At 38.8% G+C, this 15568-nt stretch overlaps 2 protein-coding genes across 2 annotated transcripts; both read right to left on the bottom strand.

Annotated features, from left to right (window-relative positions):
* On the bottom strand, positions 4844-6442 carry LOC107610479 (protein FAR1-RELATED SEQUENCE 5-like). Its single transcript, XM_016312530.1, has one exon. It carries the CDS (start codon positions 6440-6442, stop codon positions 4844-4846), a length of 1599 nt encoding a protein of 532 aa, XP_016168016.1.
* Positions 9376-11977, bottom strand: LOC107613857 (expansin-B3). Its single transcript, XM_016316030.2, has 4 exons — positions 11680-11977; positions 11264-11564; positions 10892-11021; positions 9376-10001 (listed from the first exon to the last, which is right to left on the bottom strand). The coding sequence occupies exons 1-4, from the start codon at positions 11843-11845 to the stop codon at positions 9807-9809; spliced, it is 792 nt and encodes a 263-aa protein (XP_016171516.1). The 5' UTR covers positions 11846-11977; the 3' UTR covers positions 9376-9806.

Consider the following 15568-nt stretch of genomic DNA (forward strand, 5'->3'; position numbering starts at 1 on the left):
AGAAAGTGAGCTGATTTTGTTAGTCGATCCACAACCACCCAAATAGCGTCACAACCAGATCGGGTTCTAGGCAAACCTATTACAAAATCCATTGCGATACTCTCCCATTTCCATTGTGGAATCTCCAAAGGCTGAAGGGTCCCTGATGGTCTCTAATGCTCAATCTTAACCTTCTGACACATTAAACATTTAGATACATACAATGCCACATCATTCTTCATACATGGCCACCAGAACATCGCTTTCAGATCTTGATACATTTTAGTGCTCCCTGGGTGAATTGAAAACCCGCTCTTATGAGCTTCCTTTAAGATTCTCTGTCGCATGTCTCCAATATCTGGCACAATAATCCAGTTCTTGAATCTCCATAAACCATCCTGACCTTCTGACACTCTCCACTGTTTCCCCTGTTCGACTGCTGGTAATACCTTATGTAACGCTTCACTGTCTCGATGAGCCCTCACAAGTTCTGATTTAAAATCACTTGAAATTTGCAACTGACTCAAACACAGGATTCCAGATTCTTCTCTAACTCCCAAATTCAAACCTTGGAATGCCTTCAGTAACTCTTCCTCCCGTAGCATCATCCAAGCTGCATATAAAGACTTCCGACTCAAAGCGTCCACCACAACGTTCGCTTTTCCTGGATGATAATTCAATTCAAAATCATAATCTTTCAGAAGTTCCATCCATCTCCTCTGACGCATATTCAATTCTTTCTGCTAAAAAAGATACTTCAAACTCTTATGGTCTGAGAAAACATGAAACTTAATACCATAGAGATAGTGCCTCCAAATCTTTAAAGCAAACACAACAGCAGCAAGTTCCAAATCATGTGTCGGATAGTTCATTTCATGCGGCCTTAATTGCCGTGAGGCGTATGCTACAACATTCTGGTGCTGCATCAGAACACACCCCAAACCTTTCACAGATGCATCACAATACACTTCAAACGGTTCACTTGGTTCAGGTAATACCAATACAGGTGCAGTAGTCAACCTGTGCTTCAATGCCTGGAAACTCTCTTCACATTCCGGAGTCCAGATAAAACGTGTATCCTTCCTAGTCAACTTAGTTAAAGGTAAGGCGAGTTGTGAAAATCCTTTAATGAATCTGCGATAATACCCCGCCAAACCTAGGAAACTCCTGATTTCTGTCACTGAAGTTGGTCGCTCCCAATTCATCACTGCTTCCACCTTAGCAGGATCCACAGCTATCCCCTGCTTACTCACCACGTGGCCGAGAAACTTCACTTCACTCTTCCAGAACTCACATTTAGATAACTTAGCATATAACTTCCTGTCTCTCAGAATTTGCAGCACAGTTCGCAAGTGATCAGCATGTTCCTCTTCAGACTTAGAATAAACGAGAATATCATCAATGAAGACAATAGCAAACTTGTCCAGATACGGACGGAAAATCCTGTTCATATAATCCATAAATACTGCCGGGGCATTAGTTAACCCAAAAGACATCACTGTATACTCATAATGACCATAACGCGTCCTGAAAGCAATTTTCGGAATATCCTCGTCTCTAACCCTTATCTGGTGATAACCAGATCGCAGATCAATCTTAGAAAACACGCCGGCACCTTGTAACTGATCCATTAGATCATCGATTCTAGGCAACGGATATTTATTTCATTTCATGCGGCCTTAATTGCCGTGAGGCGTATGCTACAACATTCTGGTGTTGCATCAGAACACACCCCAAACCTTTCAGAGATGCATCACAATACACTTCAAACGGTTCACTTGGTTCAGGTAATACCAATACAGGTGCAATAGTCAACCTGTGCTTAGAGAATCCGTGCTTCATAGCATATAACTTCCTATCTCTCAGAATTTGCAGCACAGTTCGCAAGTGATCAGCATGTTCCTCTTCAGACTTAGAATAAACGAGAATATCATCAATGAAGACAATAACAAACTTGTCCAGATACGGTCGAAAAATCCTGTTCATATAATCCATAAATACTGCCGGGGCATTAGTTAACCCAAAAGACATCACTGTATACTCATAATGATCATAACGCGTCCTGAAAGCAGTTTTCGGAATATCCTCGTCTCTAACCCTTATCTGGTGATAACCAGATCGCAGATCAATCTTAGAAAACATGCCGGCACCTTGTAACTGATCCATTAGATCATCGATTCTAGGCAACAGATATTTATTCTTCACAGTGATCTTATTCAATTGCCGATAATCGACACACAACCGCATACTTCCGTCCTTCTTCTTTACCAGTAGCACTGGCGCTCCCCACGGAGAAACACTTGGTCGGATAAAATGCTTACTCAACAGATCTTCCAGCTGAGCTTTCAGTTCAGCCATTTCTAAAGGTGACATCCTATAAGGAGTAATTGAAATCGGACCGGCTCCAGGCACCAACTCAATTACGAATTCCACTTTCCGGTTAGGTGGAAATTCATTAATATCATCCGGAAACACATCTGGAAATTCACATACAACAGGAATCTGCTCTAAACTCTGATCATCACCTAATACTCCCGCAGTTAATAACATAATACCCTGACATTCAGTTCCAGAACAGTTTACTATCATAGAATTCAAATAGTAACTATTCACCACAACCGGTGCTTCTGACCCTTCTGGCATAAACTGTACTGACTTCTTAGAACAATCAAGCAAAACATGATTCTTGGATAACCAATCCAATCCCAAAATGAGATCAAGACCAGTCATAGGCAAACAAATCAAATCATGCACAAATTCACGCTGTTGCACTCGAAAAGGAACTTGTGGACATTCTATCCTAGTCGCCATAGCTTCATGAGTAGCATTATATACTTTCAAATCATAACCTAAAACCACCATTCTCAATCCTAATTCATGGGCCTTTTCAAATGCAATAAATGAATGAGACGCTCCTGAATCAAATAAAGCATTTAAGATTTTACCAGCCATTTCACAATTACCTCTAATCAGTGTCTCAGATCCCTCAGCACCAATGGTAGAAGTGGTGTATACTCTCCCCGGCTGCTGCACCTTACCAGTCTCATACTTCTTCTTCTCAGGGCAATTACTGGCTATATGCCCGGGCTGTCCACAGGAATAGCACACTCCAAGTCCTAGTCTGCACGGAACTCCAGGATGATACTTTCCGCACTTCTGACAATTCAGATCTTGTTGTGGCTGCTTCCCAAACCTTTTTCCTTGACTAGCATTAGTATTCAGCCTTCTGTAATTACCTTGACCCTGAGTCTGCTGCGGAACAAAGCCTCCACGCTTGAAATTCCTACCTCTCGGAGTAAAGTTCCTCCCTGAAGGCCTCTGAAAAGGCACCCTCAAACTTCCTTTCTCTGCTGCCGCCTTCCTCACATAATCCTCAGCCACCCTACTCTTATTCACCAATTCAGAAAACACCCTAATCTCCATTGGGGCAACGCTGCAATGCCATTTCCATAGCCTGGATCCAATTATCTGCATCAGTGGGATTTGAGGTTCCCCTAAAAGTCGGAGGGCAAACTTTCAGAAATGTAGCAAGTGTCATAGGACCGTCTCCATCATTATTGTTCCCATGATTACCCAATGCCTCAGCTGTTGCCTGCATAGCTACAGCCATATTTCCCAGGGCAGCCATAAAGTCTACTGGATCAGTCCCTATGGAAGTCATCTAGCCTAAGTTTTCACAGAACATTATATATTAAATGCAAGAAACCTAAACCATACCTTAGCCGATTCCCAAGTATTATTCCAAGACAATTTTCCTAAAAGAACATAGCCCTCAAAACCTCAACTAATCCGCTTCCTCCAAGTTCCAGTATTCACAATTTCAAGCTCCAATTATTTATTCACAACCTAATACACATTCATAACACATATACATCCAATTTAATACTCAAAGCTCAAATTCAATAAAAATAAAATAGAATTATCGTATCCTCACCTTACCCAAGCTTCACATAAGCAAGAGTGAACGTTTCTCTCAAGCTAATTGGATCCTAAAACATCAAAAATCAAAGAAATTTAACAAACTCGAAAATTGGAGAAATGAAAGGCTGAAGTGAAATAGCAAGTTACCTATGAAATTGTTCCGGTAGAAATGTAGAGCTCAACGCGGTGAACGCGTGGCCGCAAACGGTGCGGCGATTGGAGCTCAAACGGGAAAGTTACGGGAAATGGAATTCACCGTAAACGAATCTCTCTTCTTCTCTTCCCTGGGAGGAGCGTCGTTGAGGGAAATGAAGAGAAACAAGAGCCCGTGGCTCTTTTTAATTGTTGGACTAATTGGGCCCACAGCCCGGTTTGGGCCCGGTTCAACCGGTTCGGCCCGTTCGGTCCAATCTTGGACCGATTTCTTCAAAATTGGTGTCAAAATTCTCGTTTCGATGAGCTCTATCCTAATTTGATATAATATTCGTGTTTCTAATATTCCTTATTAAAAATTAATTTATTGACTAATTATCTACTAATTTAACCGGGGTTTACATTTAGACCCATTCTAAAATAGATGGATTCGGGATTAAAGTGGCCTTTATAATTTCACGGCATGGTTATCCTGAAACGTAACTCTCATAATGCTTTCATTCCCATGAAAAACCTTGTCCACGGAAATCTTATTCCTGACCGAACCAAAAAAATTATGAAACCATTAAATTCAACCATTCCTGTACATAGCTTGCACTACAGTGATGGGCTTTCATACCGGATCCATCAATTGCATACACATGTTGAGAAATAGCAGTATGAAAAGAAACAACACCAATCCACGGGAACCTAAATAAGCACGAATTGTCTGTCCATGAAAATACCCATAAATAAAAATAACAAACAAGCATAACCTCAAGGACTGAATTAGCAACTGACAAAAAAAAAATTACTCCTCTAGGGTGTATATCATGGAATTCATGATCCTCCTTCTGGTAATCAGGATCAAGGCACCAACCCCTTCGATCTCCTTCTTTACATCACCAAAAACTTCTCTGGTGTACACCGAAGCGGCATGTCGTTCAAGACTTCTCAGGCATGTTGTCATGACCGGAACCGAGTTTATGGATTGAAACTGGAGCAGCATTTCCTTATTCCGATATTCACGGGCAACCATCTCTAAGCATTGCACCAGCTCAAAAATTGTGTGGGTGGACTTGGAAAACTTGTTTACATATGCGTTAATTCCTTCGCAGCAGGATGTGGTCCGGTACCCCGCGCAGAACTTGTCATGAAGATAGCTACTTGCCCACATCTCCTTTTTCTCATACATCTGGCACCACCACTGATTATGGCCGAGTCCATACTCTTCCATGGCCTGCTCCCATTCCGACTCGAATACATCTGTTGCCATGTCCGCGTACAACCATCTTCTGAATAGCCCACGTAATTCATCATCCTTGACATTCGATGTGACGTTCTTCTCTACATGCCATGCACACAAGCGATGCGTCGACTCGGGGAGGACTTCAGAGACAGCCTTTATCATAGCTTTGTCCCCATCGGTCACCACTACAGATGGCTTCTTACGGCACATGATCTCCATCAAATTCTCCAGCATCCACCGATAGGACGCCAGACTTTCATCAAGCAACAACCCAAACCCGAATATGGTGGTCTGCTTATGATTGTTTGATCCTGAGAAAATAACAATCGGCCTCTTGTATTTATTTTTCCTGTAGGTTGAATCGAACGCCAGAACATCGCCAAAGAATTGGTAATCGACTCTGCTAGATCCATCGGCCCAAATCAGATTCGCGAGCCTGTTGTCAGAAGTCACATTATATTTTGCGATTGCCATGGGGTCTGATTCGGCTTTTCCCTCTAGATAAACTAATGCAGAATTCGCATCGCCATCAGCTACTTTAATGCGCCGCATTTTGTCAGCATAGTTGTAGACATCCTTCTTCAGGAACCCCAACATCGAATATCCCCCGATCATACCAGCCATGTACCCTACAATCTTAGAGGTCGCAATACCATGAGCTTGCATACCGGCTATCTGAGTCTTTGCAACTTCCGTTAACCGACGATGATTGGCAATCAGGTACACCATTCCAGCCGGTGTTAGGTCATGATTGTGTTCAGTTACTAACTTCCTAACCTTCCAATGCTTATCATTTTTGTCAAGATAAACCGATAACATTGCCTTGCAGTTGGTTCTTGTTTCCGGTTTGTGTACCCTTGTTCGGTCAACCCTGTCGTAGTGTTTACGCTCCCTCAACGCTTCCTTGTTACAAAAAAACCTGTACCTTACAACATTCCCGTCACAGTCTTTTCCGGAGTCACCCTTTCGCACCCCGAATCCATGCAATTTTCCGAAACCCCGATAGAACTCATATGCATTTTCAATGATGTGCCATACCTTCTTGAGGATGTCATCCACACTTAGTCCACCGAGGTCTTCCAAATCAGAATTTTCTACTTCGTTAGCATCACCATCACTCCCTCCACAATCACCATCCGCCTCGCTCAAAGACACCTCCATTGAAATAGTTTACCTAATTCAATATTACATAACAATAGGATATTCCCACACAGTGAAAACTAAACCCAACAAACAGGCATACAACATAAACAATACTTTGCTAAGAAATGAATCACCTATTCCAAGAACATTCTTACAACAAAACAACCTAACTTTGACGAACTAGCTTTCATGACGAAGTTTATATCCAGGACATCAAACATAGTTTTCGCAAGGTTTCCTATTTGAGCATTCGTCACAACAACTAGGAGACCCGGAGCCAAAAAAAAAAAAATAAAAGGGCATACCCACATCAATAGTTTCAACACTTATCACAAACAAATCTGAATTCCAGAAGAAATAAACCCCAACAACCACAACAGAACAGCATCCACATTTTGAATAGGCCAACACACTAAAATTGACTTCCATAACAAAACAAACCATTTTTGTACATACTGTTGTGCAGATTTTGTTTTCCCATTTAGAGGTACAAACCATTCGGTTTACATGAAACCAATCATCACCAAAATCCAGCAATCATAACCCCGATAACACTAAATACAATAACACGATATACCAAGTAATAATCAACTACGGGACCTAAATGCATGCTCCAAGAAATAACTTCGCCCCGCCCTAGCAACTTTGCATATTACATCATCATCAACCCTACAATCTACCAAAGTTTCAACTTAGCAACTTCACAGCCAGAATATCAAAACAAGAGATAAAAATTTGGAAATTAACCTACTAACAACAACAACATGACAGTTACCAAATCCAGAACTTCCCAAAAGCAGTGGTACATCTTCCAGAAAATACTAATGCCAGTGGAGTCATCTTGCAAGGGTATTAACTTCTCTGCAAGCATGCTATTTGTGCAAGTTAACTTTCGTAACTAGTAACATCCACTTACTCTAATTTCTCACACAATTAACTTACTAACTTTCCAACTGCTAGCAATTATGAAGCCACCCGGTCACATGGTAATACCACTTCATCATGCATGTCGAGTGCATTTTCCTTATAACTATAATAACATACTTCACAGCTAAACAACCACCTCAAACAGGAGAGACAATATCTTTGGTATACTTTATTTCATTGTATTCAAAATATCCAACCAACTACTGATTCAAAGACTTACTTGTTTTAATAGAACTCAGGACGTGGCAGACTTTGAATCAGAGCACTCTTCTGGTCTGGGTGTATTCTCTTCTGGCGGGCATTGGGAAACTCAACCAGGCGACACAATACACCGGTTTCTCCGCCGGGTGTGGCTCTCGCTTAGGTCCCAGCGTTGGAAGGCGACAGAGAGGGTTGGCTTCAGGGCAACCAGAGAATGCGAAGTCGTTTAAAATATAGCCACCGGGCGTCACCGGACGAGACGTGCACGACGCAGAACTCCAACACAAGCCGCGAACAAGATCGGCAATCGCACGACGGCTTCAACGCGCCTGAGGAGACAAGTACGTGCGAGCACGAGCTACAATTCGGAGTTGCGATCCTAGGCGTTTTCGACACCTCGATCACCACCGAAGCTACATATGCAGGACGCCGGCGCACTATAACCTCCACGAGAGCTACGGCTAGCGTTTCAATTTTGTTATAAATTTCATTAGCTTCATACAGGACGGTTGGGGGCACTTCACAGGTGACGGAGAAGTGGGGGAAAGCTGACGGGTTGGGCCATTTTCTTTTTTGTTCCTTTGGGTATAATATTTTCCCCAAGCCCATTACTTCTTCCATCTAACTGAGGCCTCATCATAAAAAAACATAAAACCAAATCCGTTTTATAGGAGTTAATCTCCAATTAACTTCCATACTGTTATATATAATCTATTTAATTAGTCAACCTCGATTCCCGTACTATCACTGACTGTGGGACCTTCTGCTGCACCACATGCCTTCCACTTCAACACATGCAAAAAAAGTAATTCTTCTAACGGGACACGTGTTTCCACCATCTTCAAACATGCAACACCCACACCTGCTGAAGGATCTTTCTTTCAACACACTAGCATCTCCCTAACTACATTGATTATCATCAGTAAATCCTTGGCACAGCCTCTGCCAATTGCAGGACCCACCATCACCTTTCTTGGCATCATCAACAACCACTTCCAGAACGCCAGTCCTTCTCTCTAGACACGCGTTCCAACCAGAGACACCCCACGTTTCATCAGCAGCTGCGGAAGAATATTCACTTCAGCACAGTAGAATTTTCCATACAACTATCTCCAAAGTGATAAGAATCAAACATGCATGGCCACCGCATACGGTATACCCTATCCCCACATGTGAATTACTCACAGATCACACAACCTTCCATTTCACCAGTCACAAGTCACACCAGAATCACCAACTTGATTCCCTTGTGATATTCTCAAAACCTCACCATGTGCTTGATCTTGATGATGATGTGGTCAACACTCTTAACAGTTCTCTGAGCCTGTAAAGCCATCATCAGTTCATCATGCACTCACTCATTCACAGTCTGTACCTAACATTAACTAACTTACTCAAAGGGAACTCAAGAACAACACTCATAAATTCCTCAATAAAGTTGTCTTCATTCATATCTCATATATAGGATACCCCTACCAACTTAATTTTCGACTTTTTTGTTTGCCTTAACCTATAACTAAGGTGTTGTAGCTAGGGAGCCCATTGGCTTTGATCTTCTTTCATCACATCAACTAGATTTGCCAGTAATAATTACGAAAATTGATGTGTCATTAATGTTCTATTTAGTTGGAAGTATCAATCATTTTTCTATAGAAAGGAAGACAAATGCTTATGATTATGCCACCGAATTAATGGTCTTCCCTAGACTCAGCATCAAATGCAGTTCATCAGTTTTGGTTTATAAAAATTAGACTGGACATAGTTTATTGTCCATATGAAAATAAAATTTAACAAAATGGTCAGGACCACAATACATTGGTTCATATCAAAATTATGCATTTATTTAATAACTTTATTTAATAATGCCAAAGGGGGCCAGTACAAACAATGAAGGATACTATACACTACAAGCTCTCTCTCCTCTTTGGAGATGGCTACATAACACAACATCTGTTACAATTAAACATATGCACACCACAAAAGGATGTATACAAAAACAAAAGGAAAAATGCATATAAAAATGCCATTTTGCATTCAACGGCTACTTAATTTCTATCAAGAAAACAGAAAGACAAAGGGTAAGGGTAAGGGTAACACTGTCAACATATCTATCTATATATCTATATATAGTATAATAACCCACGGAAGTTTTCCTTTGTGGAACTTGACCAACTTTAACTGGGGAAAAAAAGGCATTCTTTAATGTTACTAGTCCCTTTGGTCTTGTAAAGTTGCAAATGAAGCATGCATGAACCTAAGGAATGAAATTCAAGCGAGAGGTATAAGTGGCTTTTGGTGACCAGTTGCTTGGAATAACATCCCTGGCAGTGAGGCTTCTCCCTGACGATGTGCTTAGTTTAACTGAGAAAGGTCCTCTTAAAGGACCCGCAATGATGCACCAATTTGCACCCCACAGATGTTTCATTTCCAGCCACTCACTTGACCCTACCTGCCAATATATGATCAATCACAACACATAGTATAAGAAAATTAGTATCATTATTTAATCTTGTGGATTTGCCATAGACTAATGTTATATTATATTCTCCTACAAATTTTGGTAAAGGAACAATAAATTTACTTTGTCCCCTCCCCTCCCCTCGTAATTTTCACTTCTTCAGCCTTATTAATAGTATAACGAACTCATGAAATTTTGTAGGGTCATGTAACTATTAATATAACTGAGAAATTCAGTTTGAGCTATATAAAGCATAACTCTTCTTGAAAAGATCTAGTTAAAGATTTAAGAATTATTTTTTGCTACTTTTTTGCTATATAAGAAACTCGAGTTAAGTGATCTTGGAGCCCACATATAAGATATTTTGTATTGTGGGGGAGAAGTGAGGAATGAAGTTTGGTTAGAGAGGTCCCATATATCACATGCTTAGAGAACAGAATATAGAGGGAAAAGGGCACCACCGAGAATTAACAACACTATGGATAGCAATTTTTAATAGGATAGAAAGAGGGTCCAATCTAAAGTACCAAAAAAGATGGAAGTGGTGGCATTAGGCTAGCACGTGATCTAGGGAGACACATCCAAAACATTTGGAACCTAGCCATGCTGTTTTGCTTTTTAATTGGTACCCTAAAAAAAAGTAATGACCCTAAAAGCTTTAGCGCACGTTTAGCCGGTTGCTTTCAACTCCAATTGGCACTTTTCACATAACATTGTTCAAACACAGACGCAAAGTATAATGGTAAATTAAATGTGTTAAATCAATATAACACATTAATAAGAATCACATCACTTTCTTATATATTCATATCAATTAAAGATTTGGTAATTCGGTAAAAGATTATGCAAACAAATATAAAGAGGAGGAGCAAAATGCATACTTCTTGTATATGCATGGAGCTGATGTCTCCATCTCCATCCTCCCACTCTGCCAAGAGTGATAGCCAAAAGGGTGTAGAACCTTCATTGACACGGAAGGCAATGTTTTTGCCTGGATATGTGCAAGTTGTTCTGCAAATATTGCAATCACATAGAACAAAATAAAGGTCATTCATTCGGTAGTATATACATGTTGTTTCAAGTTTCTAGTTTCAACCCAAACATAGAAAAACAGTAAGGCCTTGGAGGGGACCATGACCTCTGGCGAGAATCTCGTTCAGTTTCTATCTACCAGTGCAATTAAAAGGTCAAATTAAAAAACAAAACAGAAAGAATCTTCTGCATGTACATATATGATGCATATTCGTGCGTACCTTTGGTATATGACTGGGATTTCACCTCGGTTCCTGAGCTGACCATTCTCGCCGGAAACCGCCATTCGGCCAAATGCGGCACCGCTGAGGTCAAAGTGGGTTCGATCAGAGGGACAACCAGGGCACTTGTCCGTGATTATAACCGTCACCGCTCGCTTGGAGCATATGGTTGGGTCCAAGCACTTCACCTTGTAGCATTCTCCGCACCCTTCCCCGTTCTTGTACAGCACCGGCCCCACCGCACCCACCCTCGCCTTCAACGGCTTCACATCCACCATCGTTCCATATCCACACGCCCCTCCTACAATTCACAACCATCAGTAACAAATTTAAATTCATGCCGCTAAAATATTTAAGCCGTTAGTTAGTTATTAGTATACTCAAGGAGTGAACATGGAGAATGAGCCTTTAATTACCGGTGCTACCGTCTCCTTCGGGATCGCCGTACCACGTGGCGGTGCCAGCATGCCAATGTGGATCGAGGATGCGGTGCTGTGGCCGTTGTTTCTGGCCGCAAACTAACATCACTCCGAAGCAAAATATCAAAACTGACACGGCGGTGACACGGTGGTGGAGCTGCATTGTGGTGACTGACTGCGAAATGAAAGCTTCGGCGAGCTCGGATCCCGAGGGAAAAAATGCGGCGGAAGTGAAGTGTCGCCGGCGGAAGTTTTTTCGGGGTTTGGTGTGGTATGTATGAATGAAGACCGTTGGGGAGGTTTTGGGTCTTCTTTATAGTGCAACAGAATGGTGGGGTCAACCTCTAACGGAATCAGTATTTTGACCTTATTATCCTTATTGTCTCTAGTTTATTTACTGAATATGCCATTCGGATGGGTCCTAGCGGGTTAATATTATTTAATTAATTTAAATATTTAATTTTATAAAAAGTTACTTATTTTTTATAAAAATTATTTGTTTTTTAATTTTTTTCAAAAAAATAAATAATAAATAATTTTTAAAAAATACCTAATTGCTTCGAAAGTCGTATGGGTTTATTGGTCATTTTTAATAAGAACAATGTATTCTGTTACTTACTTAATTAGTGATTCACTGATTCTAGTTTATTATGTACTTGTTGCCGTTAATCCGTTTGTTCGTTTGAGCATCAAGCTTCAGCTAACCAAAACGGTCGAATGATGGAGAAAGTTAGGTCGTAAATGATCCATGAAAACGACGTTATTTTGGCTATTCAAGCTGCCGTTTGGTCAAAACGGGGTCTATGAGAATCATTTTGTGCTCTCTTCTCTCACCTTGTCGGTGTGAAAGCGTGAGTGGATAATCTTGACTTATTTGTGAGGTAATGTGGTTAGTTATTTTTGGTTCGATTAAATAATACTGACATTACATTACATGATAATAATCAATCAATAATAATTCATTGGCATTTGCATTATTGCCTTTTTTTTATTTTTGCAATAGACATTTATGAAAAGAAAACATGCAGAAATTAAAAGTGGTCGTCATACATAACTAGATGTATTAGCGTCTCTTCTATCATTTTTGAAAAATATGGTCCCTTCTTTTTAATAATTCCTCCAATTTCGGGTGAGTAGTTCAAAATAGTTATAAGTATGACAAAATAGAAAAGGTTTGGTTGGTATATTTCAGATCTGATATAGTGGAAACCACGTATATATCCACGGTTTAGAAAATCGCGAGCAGATTTAATTTTAGATTTGAGAATGATAATTGTTATTTGTGGGCCTTGTGGATCATATCAATGCAATTATTATATTGTTATTATTGCCTTTGGTTTTGTTATACACGTGAGAAATCTTTTAGTCCATGAAAAGAAAATAAGAAAATATGAAAAAAAATATTATTATTTCTCCAAATTATATATATGCAGCTTGGCTTATGCATAATGCAGGTTGAAATATGACATTGGAGGCAGTTAAAACTTAAAATATAAAGCAACATAATGAAAACTACATCAATTTGTTACAGCTGCTTGGAACACCAAAGCAACTTCATTTTCCTTGATTCTTGAAGGTAACGTAATGGAATTAGGAGGAGTTTTTAAGTAGTTAGTTAGCACTAATTAATTACCACTGATGTCAATTATGTTTCCTTTTGCGTTAACTTAAATCGTTGGACATCACTAATTGACATTCAAAAAAACTGATGAAAATGAGATGAGAATGGTCTTATAATTATGCTGCTTTGAGCGGATAAATCCATGGAATGTTTTCTAAACATATACGTTGTGATTGGTCGTCCAATTAATTAATGTCAGCAATTCTGGATGCTGGTGCCGACTAGCAAGGTAGCAAGATTAATTAAATGATGAATTATAATTGATTAGTAGCACTACAAATTAAAAAAGTTGATTCTCACGTGTTGTATTTATGTGAAGTTAATATTTAAAAATTGTCAGATAATTTAATAAGTTTGACTAAATTTTTGTCTAACGATTTTCAACTATTCACTTTCAACTACAAAAAAACGCGTCTATTGCCACGCTTTTAAAGCGTGGCAAAAAGCTGAAAAAAAATATGGCAATAACTTTTTGCCACGCTTTTTGAATTACTGTCATGTTTTTAAAAGGGTAACATTTAAAAGGGTGACGGTTACTCTATCGCCATATTTTTTTCAGCTTATTGCCATGCTTTTTTTTGTCACACTTTTTTACAAATTATCACTTTTAAAAGCGTGACTGTAGGTGGAAATATGGCCACGCTTTTAAAGCATGACCATAGGGTTAGATAGGCCAGGCATAAAAACAATTGCACGAAACTCTTTAAAATATTGTATGACATAAGAATATTTCCGCATTTCTCAACAAAAGCTTGAATATATAGAACCACACATGGGACAACTTGGCGGCAGGTTCACACCTTACGAATCAACAGTTTCAATGGTGGTTGTTATTTCGCTCTAACCGCTACTAATAATAATATCACTCAATACTCGTGTATTCAATATCTTCATGATAAATTAAAGTTGAATAATTGCATACTATCAATTATATTATCTAGTTTAATGTTGAATCATTTTAAATTATATCATCTCCATTTCGACATCTTCAAATAATTTTAAGTTTGAATCTAGTGAATGAAAATTAAAGGAAAAAAATTGTATTAAGGAGAAACAATTAAAGTCTTAATCAAATTCTTAATTGATAATAATCAATATGCAAATTAGTTCGGACAAGTAATTTCAACCAGTGACAGTTATATATATATATATATATATATATAGGTTAATCTAATCAATTAATTTGGTTTTGCCTTTTTTTTTTTTTTTCCCTCTTCTGTTTTTTCAAAAAAAAAAAAAAAACTAATCAATTTAGTGTCCTGAGTGGGAATTATTTTAATCTTAGAAATAAAATATCAAATCAGGGAAAGATATGGGGAAGAAAGCTTCTAGAAAAAGGATTTCATAAGAAAATAATCGGAGTAGTAGTTAAGCTTTTTTGGTTGTTTCCAAGAATAAGATGTATTTGATTTGAAGATACAAGCATTATTAATGAGCTAAATAAACACAATCACAAAATGGATTGAAAAACAATGTTTTGACAGTCTTCCTGCTTGGACAAAATCAAAGGGTTCTCACTTGTAATCTTGAAAATTGAGATTTAAATGTGGATCGATCGATGAATAAACGACAAATAATAATAAAAAAAAATAACAATAAAAAGTCATACCCATAAATCACGATGTCTCTCCAAAATACTATCCTAAATCCTAATACAACAAGATGGTTCTGGCCATGTTTAATAAAGTATACGAGTATGATTAATTGGTAGTTAAAGACTAAAAAGCACCCTTAAATTTAGGGCTTCATATGATGTATACCATTTTAGTAATACAGCAATGCACATCATCCTTTAAATTTCTGATATTAGTTATTAATATTATGCATATAATTAATGACGTCTTAAGTAACATAGAAGACTAATTGATTATTAGCTATAAGCACAATATATACAGATGACCAAGGTAACATGATTAGTTCATGAGAATTGATGAGTACTTGAACAAGTTAAGAACCATGCTTTGAGAAAAAGCAAAATCAGAAGACAAAAAAGGAAAAAGAGGTATATTTACATATGCATGGTGCAAATGAGCAAATGCTTATGACCCTTTTTTCCATGTTTCTGATCCAATAATATTTGATGGAGTACGGCATCAGAAGCTGTACCAATAGACTTTACGGGTTGTCCAAACTTCATTCCACGTGCATGGTAGGATGTATGTCACATTATCTTAGCTTCATTCTCGATCTAATAGTTGGGTACTAAAATGATTCTCTATACATTTTGTAATTAAAAATGTGAGTGTACATAAAAAATAAGATATT

Source organism: Arachis ipaensis, chromosome B08, assembly GCF_000816755.2.
Source record: "Arachis ipaensis cultivar K30076 chromosome B08, Araip1.1, whole genome shotgun sequence".
NCBI lineage: Eukaryota > Viridiplantae > Streptophyta > Magnoliopsida > Fabales > Fabaceae > Arachis > Arachis ipaensis.